We start from the raw sequence: 9,690 nt of genomic DNA, 5'->3' as shown, positions 1-9,690 counted from the left end.
ATCGGGGTTGGCAGGGAGCGTGTTCCTGTTCGTGCGTGCGTAGGTGCTGCATCATAGCCTCATAGGAGAAGGAGCGTGTGAGTGAGTGTGCCCTCTGTTCTGTTGGCTATCTGTCTGGGCGCTCCCAGTTTTCCGCCAACCCGGCCGCAATCCAATTCCGCGAGCGGTCCGCTGCAAATTCATTGTTTCTTTTTTGTTGCCGGGAAATACTCCCTCAGGTTTTTTTTACTTTTTTTTTGAGATAGTGGTTGTTGTTTTTTTGAGATAGAGGTTCTTTTTACTTCGCGTACTTCCTCCGTCACGATTTAGAAGGCACGCTTGGAAATTCTCTAAGACCTAGGTGGTTATCTATTGGTTGTGAGATAGGCTAAAAAATAGCATTCACACTACGCATGCATATAGAAATAGTATACGGAGTACTAATTAGCTACTAAAATAAATGCAATGCGCCCTAAACCTTGTCTATTGTGAAAACGCATGCAAATTTAACTGTGCCTTCTAAACCGTGACGGAGGAAGTATTAGATTTCTTCAAAGTCAAGTTTACCATACTTATATCAAAAATTATAAAGATCTACAATATCAAAAAAATATCATATGAAAATATACTCCACAATGTATCTAATGATATTGTATTTGTATTGTGAATATCAATAATATTTTATGTAAACTTTATCAAACTTCGGAGAGTTTGACTTTAAACAAAACTAATATGCAGACTAAAATGAAACGGAGGGAGTATAAAGTTGATCACCCGTTGAAAAAACGTAAAGGTTTTCACTATCTAGCCCGGTCAACGCTTGCACAACCACCGTACATCTCCCGTCGTTGCGAATCTCGACCCTCACCAAGTTTTTGGCAATACCCAAAAAATACCAAGAGTGGGAGGAAACACATTTACCGACAATACCAACTGGACACCTTCGAAATTTTCAAATTAAATTTATTTGTGCTATACTCATTTTAGTTGGAAATTCGCTAGCATCGCAGTGGTCGTCTTTGCGCACCTCAGCAAATGCAAGACCTTAGCGTTGAATGTTAGAGCATCTACAACCGGACACTTTATGTTGGCTTTGTGTGTCTGGGCGGGCCATTCAGTCATTGACCGCACAAGAAATAGCAAGCCAGTCGGCTCCCTCAAATCGGTCCTATGCGTCCCGGCCGACCGGCATCCCTCATATCTAGCCCATATCTAGAAAGGGTATGGGGAGACTCGGACGTGCCCACTATGTTGGATCCGACAGACATGACCCACCATAAATTTCATGAAATCACCTTTACCTAGCCGGACCTGCCCTTTTCCTCTCCTCTTTTCTCCCTCGTCCGCTACGACTGTTCCCTAGCTTCACCTTTGTCCTGACCCCAAGGCGCCAGCATCACTGCCACAAAACTCCTCCCCGCCATTCTCGTCACCGCAGTATGTCTCGCTCCTCCCGTCATACACCTTGCCCTCCATGTGTTCAATAATGTCCGAGCAGTGTTTTTTTTAGCAAAACGATTGGTTCGTCGGATGAGGAGTATAAAGAATAGGAGCTTGATGAATTCATTTAAAAAGAGTTCATCGACTCATCGAAATCGGACGACGAAGATGCCAAGTTGATGATGATGATCAACATCCAGGAGGAATTGGAGATGGAACTGGAGCACATTCTGAACTTCAAAGATTTGGTCAAAGTGAAGATAGTTTTAAACTAGGATAGGATCGTTGGCGCACGACTGCTTTATTAGGACTATTTTCAACCCGAACCAATATTCCCTCAAACATTTTTTGTCTTATGCGCAAACCCTTATTCTAAGGTGTGGGGGTGGGAGTGGAGGTACATGACCTCTGCTTCAGGCACAAGAGGGATTATCGTTCTGTCCTTTGTTGAAATGCACATGTGCTCTACCCGCAAAAAAATGCACATGTGCTCTGAGGATTATTTTCCTTTTTTCTTTATAAATACGTTCCATATTTGCCACGCCATCTATTAAAACTTATCAAAAGATTAAACAAGTGGTTATAGGGGGTCGAAGAATGCGGTGTTATTTCGGTCTTGTGCAGGATCTGCCACTCGCCACGTGTCAAAAGATAACCAAAAACAAGGAAATGTAAGATGGGATGATGGTGGGTAAACCTGAGTTGTACAAATACAAGTCATTATTAATTCAAGATTACTGGCTGGATACATGATGATTACTTCATCAGATAAGTTGCACGCAGCGAAGCGCAATACTACACCACTGACTGTCTGCAAGGCTCGCCTGATCTCGAATAAGTGCTGAACATTATACTAGTATCTTCCAGCAGATACTTCCAGGCCGGCGTGCAGATTATAGCCTAATTAGTTGAAGGAGGTGTTCTTGAGGTGGTCCGGCGCGTCCTCGAAGGAGTGCTTTCTGGCCATGGAGAGGATGGTCTTGTCGGCGACGATGAAGTAGGCCATCCCGGCGACGGTGGAGATGATGAGCGCCTGCCCGGTCGGGTTCAGGTGCGCCCTCGCCCACGGCAGCATCCTCACGCTCGCTAGCTGCAGAGAAAGACACGGGGGAAGAAGACAGTGAGATGCATGATTGTTGTATCTTGGGGATGCTTGCAAGATAGCGGCGCCAGCCGAGAAACGTGTACTTACGGTGGGGACTGCGGCAGCGACGGCGGCGACTGCCGCGGCCTTGGCTCCGGCCATGGCAGCCTCTGCAGTTTCGGATCAACATAGGAATGTTAATCAAGATCAGTTTCAGCAGACACATAAGCTGCAATGAATTGGATATACGAGCAGTGCTGGGCTGAGGCCGGAACCAGTCGTCGTTGGTTAGTACCTCTGGAGCAGCGGTTGGCGGCGGCGAGCCTCTGGTCGAGGTAGGCGCGGGTCACCGTCGACATGTTGGCCGAGGTCCCAAGGAAGTGAACTGGTAGTAGCAGTGAAGTATCAGCAGTAGTAGTGAGACAGTGTGACAGTGTGAGTGAGATGGATAGGAAATGTGGTCTGGCCGGATTTATATAGGTTGCAGGAAACCGGCAACCGGCGTGCGCGCAAGAAGACGATTTGATACGGTGGGAAGGCAAGCGAGACCGTGGTTTTGGCCTTCTGGGCGGTGGTTCAGGCGAGCTGGCTATACCGGCGGGCGGGCAGAGCACAGGTGGCGCCGCTCGTTGGTCACAGTATAAAAGCCATCTCACGTGCACTGCACTCCACTGCAACTGGATAAGAGGAGGCAGGGAGCGTGCGTAGGATAACACTACACCAAGAAGAGCATGTGGGCGAGTGCAGTGTGCCCTCCGTTTTGGCGCTCCCAGTTTTCCGCCAACCCGGCAAACTCCGCGAGCGGTTCGCTACTTTTCGCCGCGAGACTGCTAGTGGTTTTCTTTTCTCAAAAAAAAGACTGCTAGTGCTAGTACTATTCGGTTTACCCCTGTGGACACTTCGCCACCAGCCCACCAAGGAAAAGAGAGAAAAGCCGGGATAAATTCAAATATCGATTTGTGAGCCAAGAATCACGTGCACCCGGTCAAGGAAAAACCATAAAAATCCCCCAAAAAAATCATGGTACATAATTTGGTGTGTGCGGTGCTCCCCAAATTTCATAGTATTTGGCCTTATGAGTAGCTATCAGCAAAAAAGGAAAATGGGTCAGAACAATACATAAACGGTAAACTTTTTACAGAGCCTAAATTTACAATACCAAATTATCCACCATGCAAAAATAAAAAAAATAGATTTTTTGAATTTTCTACTATTTGTTTTGTATTCTTTATTCATTGCGGCCGTAGAAGAGGTTGGGCACCGAATCGCTGATTCCGAATAAATTAACTTATATTGCTAACGAAGATTGCTTGGCGTGGACAAGCTCGCGCACTCTCTGTATCGTTGTGCGTTCGTTTGGCTCGGGATGTGGGACGTATGCAGTATTAGCTGTGGTGGTTCAGGGGATATTTATTGTGTGTACGTGACGGCCTGAGACGCCGCGAGAGCCGACTGTGGTGTTAGACGATTTGGGCAGTACTTATAGTCGTTGTTGCCTCTTCCGCTCTCCGTCGCTGCCGGCCCTCGGCCATAGTCGCTGTTGCCGCTTCTGCCCTCCGCACTGCAGGCCCTCGGCCATGGTCGTCATCGCCGCTTCCGACTCCTCTACTGTCAACCCTCTCCATGGCCACCGCTGCCGGGCCTTGCCCATGGTCGCCGTCGCCACATCCGCCTTTGGCGAGCCCTCGCTGTATGTGTTGCTAATGCTATTGCAGCCACACCATAAAAGAGATAACGCGTGCTCAAGAGCATCACCGTGCTTGCCGCATTTTAGTACCATGGAGTTCACGTGCATGCATGTGTGCTCGTCGAGGAAGAGAGATCACGGACGAAAGGAACTCAGAGACGAAAATCGATTTACATCAGTACTATCTGAACTTTTCAAGTCCAAACAAGGTATCCTATAAATCAGCTTTAACATAGCAACAATTTAGAACTAGTTTTCCTAAAAATCCTCTTAAAACAGGTTTTGCTAATACTTGTTCCAAAATGTCATACCATCTACCCCGGTGGGTCATATATATATTTTTGCCGTGTCGAGTATACATTTTGATGATGATATTTATAGTGGGGGTGATGATTGTCGCATGGTCATATGTCAAGAGAGAAGGTGTTTTCTTCCACTCTAGTTGTGAGGTGGAGAAAGCATTTTTGTGTTTTTGGTTTTTGCCACGTGGGTGTAGTTGCGTGTATGGTAGGTTTATTTATTTATTTTTAAAAATCTATATGCGAAACATCTTGTTTATTGTATTTTGTGATGCCGTCTTGAGGTAACTTAGATGTACTCCCTCCGTCCCATAATATAAGAGTGTTTTTGACACTACATTAGTGTAAAAAACGTTCTTATATTATGGGACGGAGGGAGTAATTGTGAAGAGCAAGTGTTTTTTATGGAAAATATATTTTTGGGACAATAGAGTTCCTTGATTTTGTAAGAGAGAGAGAGAGAGAGAGAGAGAGTAGCTTTCCTTAAGTAATACTCCCATCGTTTTGAATTTCTTGTCGTATAAATGGATGTATCTAGATACATATACATCCATTTATATCCGTTTTAGAACAATTAATTCGCGACAGAGGGAGTAGCATCGACGAAGTAGATTTACTATTTTTGGAATAGGAGTTTAAAATTCATAGGTAATCTTGCACAACCTGTACTAAATCAACGTCAAGTATTTCCGAACGAATGAATACTATGCAATTACAGAATATAGCTTTAATTTAATCATTCCATAGTTGTAACAGCATACAAATGTTAACTTTTAGAGATAATATTAAGCGATAATCCATTGCAGCTAGCTCTCGTCCAAACAAGAATTAACTATGTCTCATCTAGAAAAGTAAATCAATCAAACCAAGAATTAACTTTACTCTAACTCTGACAGTGACAGGTATTGGTGGTTTCTCTTATTCTCCTCATGATGGTAACGCATAAGGAGAGCTACATATTTTGGCTTGTGCGACCACCAGAGTTTGAGATTAAAAATTCACAGTTTGATATAAGGATAAATCGCAGGTGACATTTGCTCCACTTCCTCCTGCTTACAGTTTCTGTTCATTACTGAATTTGATTGATGGAGTAGTAATTTCAATATTTTATACTGAATCTGATTGATGGAGTTTTTGATTCATCTCATGTCTGTTCATTACTGAATTTGATTGATGGAGTAGTAATTTCAATATTTTATACTGAATCTGATTGATGGAGTTTTTGATTCATCCCATGTCATCTTGTTCATTACTAACCTCTGGCAGCCCTCTCCGGGGATCCCGCATGCGCGATGTTGGGTATTGCTCTGCCAGTGGCACATTTCAGACGATAACCACCAACAAGAAAATGTAAGATGGGTGATGGCAGGTGAACTGAGTTGTACAGATGCAGGTTATTATTAATTCAAGATTACTGGGTGAATACATGATGACTACTTCATCAGACAAGTGCTTGCACGCAGAGCGGCAAAGAAGCGCAGTACTACACCACTCACTGTCTGCGAACTTGGCCTGATATCAGATAAGTGCTGAACATTATACTATCTTTCAGGCCGTCGCTGCGCACTACTAATGGATCTACTATTGTAGTCTAATTAGTTGAAGGAGGTGTTCTTGAGGTGGTCCGGCGCGTCGTCGAAGGAGTGCTTCCTGGCCATGGATAGGATGGTCTTGTCGGCGACGATGAAGTAGGCCATCCCGGCGATGGTGGAGATGATGAGCGCCTGCCCGGTCGGGTTGAGGTGCGCCCTCGCCCACGGCAGCATCCTCACGCTTGCCAGCTGCAGACAAAGGCACGGAGGAAGAAGTGAACAGGGTGAGATGATTGTTCGTCCTTGCAACTAGTTGTGCCGGCTGAGAAACGCGTGCTTACGGTGGGGACTGCGGCAGCGACGGTGGCGACGGCAGCGGCCTTGGCTCCGGCCATGGCAGCCTCTGCAGCACCGAATCAACACAGACATGTTAACTGGTTACGAGATCTAGTTTCAGCGCATAGGCTGAAATGCGTATGTGTACTAGTACTAGTAGTAGAAGAGACGCTGGCAACATGGTGAACCGGCGGGGCATGCATCATATCGTTTTGATTAGTACCTCTGGAGCAGCGGTTGGCGAGGGCGAGCCTCTGGTCGAGGTAGGCGCGGGTGACCGTCGACATCTTGGCGGGAGAGAGCTTGGTGCCACGGTAGTACTAGCAGTGAAGTATGAGCAGCAGTGTGTGTGATGAGTGAGATGGATAGGAAATGTGCTCTCGCCGGATTTATATAGGCTGCAGGAAACGGCAAGCAGCGTGCGGGCACTCCACGGAAAGAAGACGATACGGTGGGAAGGGGAGCGAGACCGTGGTTTTGGGCGGCGGTTCAGGCGAGCTCGCCATACCGGCGGGCGGGCTGGCTCTGGCTGGTCGGCGCTGCGGCAGAGCACAGGTGGCGCGGCCTCGTTGGTCATATAAAAAGAACCATCTCACGTGCACTGCACCCCACTGCAACTGGATAAGAGGAGGCAACGAGCGATCCATCGGGGTTGGCAGGGCAGGAGGAGCATGTGCGCGAGTGGAGTGCAGTGTGTGTAGCCCTCCGTTTTGGCGAGCGCTCCCAGTTTTCCGCCAACCCGACAAACTCCGCGAGCGGATCGCTACTTTTCGCCGCGAGACTGCTAGTGCTAGTACTATTCTGTTTACCCCTTGTGGACATTTCGCCACCAGCCCATCAAGGAAAGAGAGAAAAGCGAGGATAAATTCAAATATCGATTTGCGAGCCCACCATCATCTGCACCCGGTCAAGAAAAAGTCGTAAAAATCCAGAAAAATCATGGTAGATAATTTGATGTGTGTGATGCCCTCCAAATTTCATATTATTTGGCTATATGAGTAGCTATCAGCAAAAGAAAAAAAAATTGATCGAATAATACGTACAGAGCCTAAATTTACAATACCAAATTATCTACCATGCAAAAAGAAAAAAAAGAATTTTTGAATTTTTCTAGTATTTATTTTAAATTTTCTATTCATTGCGGCTGGAGAAGAGGTTGAGCACCGAATCGCTGCTTCCGGATAAATTAACCTATACTGCTGATGCATATCTTATAAAAAATGAAACATATTTCCGGTGATGCGACTGTTTGAAAATGAAACCTCCTTCTTTCCCTGCCCGTGCCCCTGAGAAAGGCAGCGTACGCATGCATTGCTACATACTCCACAACCACATGTATTGATGTACGTATATACGCACGTACGCGTCCGTTTCCAACTAATTCTCGCATCTACTATCCCAATAAAAAAACATGCTCAAAAAAATCCCTATAAAAAACGAGAGGGCAGATCCAACTAAACGAGAGGACATATCATGAGTTTTTTTGCACGACGTGGGCACATGTGATATAGGAACGATGGTATTTTTTCATAAATTTTGGTGCTGGAGAAGTATCCGAAAAATTCCCTCTACGCGGATTGCCCTCCGCGCGTCTACGGCTGTGGCCGGCAGCCTCCGGGGGCTAGCATGCCGCCAAATCTTGCGTAGGCGGCCTCTCACAAGTCTGGAAGTGTTGTGGCAGTTGAAAACGCCCGGCACGCGTGTCCGGGGTGTGCCCGCCCTCACGGACGGCGCCGCCGCCGGCACCTGGAGGGGGGAAACGAACGCGTCGGGTCTACATGGAGGGGATCTTGCTGTGGGTCTGGCCCGGATGTTGCTCCAAAGTGTTCCTATGGGTTGACCTAACACAACCGGGTGGGGAGGTCCACTGGTCAAAGCCCGTCCGTGCAGAGTCAAAGGGGTAGATCTCGTGATCGAACGCTACAGGGTTAGGCGGGACGGGGGCACTGGGGGTAGCAATGCCACTGGAGCGTTGCACCGGGCCCTCATACATGCGGGGTGGTTTGGTGGCATGTCCGAAGAGGCGGGACGCGTCTCTGGGGCGTGGCCCCCCCTCACGGACGGCGATGAGACGGTAGTAGACGTTCTGCGGTAACGATGCGGCGTCAATATTACTAAATACTCGGAGCGCGATAAAATCATGAGTTTTTTTGCACGACGTGGGCACATGTGCTATAGGAACGATGGTATTTTTTCATAATTTTTGGTGATGGAGTAGTATCCGAGAAAATCCCTCTACGCGGATTGCCCTTCGCGCGTCTACGGCTGTGGCCGGCGGCCTCCGGGGGCTAGCATGCCGCCAAATCTTGCGTAGGCGGCCTCTCACAAGTCTGGAAGTGTTGTAGCGGTTGCAAACGCCCGGCACGCGTGTCCGGGGTGTGCCCCCCCTCACGGACGGCGCCGCCGCCGGCACCTGGAGGGGGGAAACGGACGCGTCGGGTCTACACGTAGGGGATATTGCTGTGGGTCTAGCCCGGATGTTGCTCCAAAGTGTTCCTATGGGCTGACCTAACATAACCGGCTGGGGAGGTCCACTGGTCAAAGCCCGTCCGTGCAAAGTCAAAGGGCTAGATCCCGTGGTCAAACGCTACATGGTTAGGCGGGACGGGGGCACTGGGGGGGTAGCAATGCCACCGGAGCATCGCACCGGGCCCTCATACATGCGGGGTGGTGTGGTGGCATGTCCGTAGAGGCGGGACGCGTCTCTGGGGCGTGGCCCCCCCTCACGGACGGCGATGACACGGTAGTAGACGTTCTGCGGTAACGATGCGGCGTCAATATTACTAAATACTCGGAGCGCGATAGAATCATGAGTTTTTTTTTTGCACGACGTGGGCACATGTGCTATAGGAACGATGGTATTTTTTCATAATTTTTGGTGATGGAGAAGTATCCTAAAAATTCCCTCTACGCGGATTGCCCTTCGCGCGTCTACGGCTGTGGCCGGCGGCCTTCGGGGGCTAGCATGCCGCCAAATCTTGCGTAGGCGGCCTCTCACAAGTCTGGAAGTGTTGTGGCGGTTGCAAACGCCCGGCACGCGTGTCCGGGGTGTGCCCCCCCTCACGGACAGCGCCGCCGCCGGCACCTGGAGGGGGGAAACGGACACGTCGGGTCTACACGGAGGGGATCTTGCTGAGGGTCTGGCCCGGATGTTGCTCCAAAGTGTTCTTATGGGCTGACCTAACACAACCGGGTGGGGAGGTCCACTGGTCAAATCCCGTCCGTGCAAAGTCAAAGGGCTAGATCCCGTGGTCAAACGCTACAGGGTTAGGCGGGACGGGGGCACTAGGGGGTAGCAATGCCACCGGAGCGTCGCACCGGGCCCTCATACAT

At 48.5% G+C, this 9,690-nt stretch overlaps 2 protein-coding genes across 2 annotated transcripts; both read right to left on the bottom strand.

Annotated features, from left to right (window-relative positions):
- Positions 1–2,111: 2,111 nt before the first annotated feature.
- LOC119331787 (early nodulin-93-like) lies at positions 2,112–3,038 on the bottom strand. The gene is made up of 3 exons (XM_037604961.1): positions 2,799–3,038; positions 2,612–2,673; positions 2,112–2,509 (listed from the first exon to the last, which is right to left on the bottom strand). The coding sequence occupies exons 1-3, from the start codon at positions 2,860–2,862 to the stop codon at positions 2,324–2,326; spliced, it is 312 nt and encodes a 103-aa protein (XP_037460858.1). The 5' UTR covers positions 2,863–3,038; the 3' UTR covers positions 2,112–2,323.
- Positions 3,039–5,854: 2,816 nt separating this feature from the next.
- On the bottom strand, positions 5,855–6,892 carry LOC119331786 (early nodulin-93-like). The gene is made up of 3 exons (XM_037604960.1): positions 6,581–6,892; positions 6,363–6,424; positions 5,855–6,270 (listed from the first exon to the last, which is right to left on the bottom strand). The coding sequence occupies exons 1-3, from the start codon at positions 6,642–6,644 to the stop codon at positions 6,085–6,087; spliced, it is 312 nt and encodes a 103-aa protein (XP_037460857.1). The 5' UTR covers positions 6,645–6,892; the 3' UTR covers positions 5,855–6,084.
- Positions 6,893–9,690: the final 2,798 nt, after the last annotated feature.

The sequence above is a fragment of the Triticum dicoccoides genome, chromosome 7A (assembly GCF_002162155.2).
Source record: "Triticum dicoccoides isolate Atlit2015 ecotype Zavitan chromosome 7A, WEW_v2.0, whole genome shotgun sequence".
Taxonomy (NCBI): Eukaryota; Viridiplantae; Streptophyta; class Magnoliopsida; order Poales; family Poaceae; genus Triticum; species Triticum dicoccoides.
Note: the sequence above shows the minus strand (reverse complement) of the source record. Positions and strands in the feature narration are given on the sequence as shown.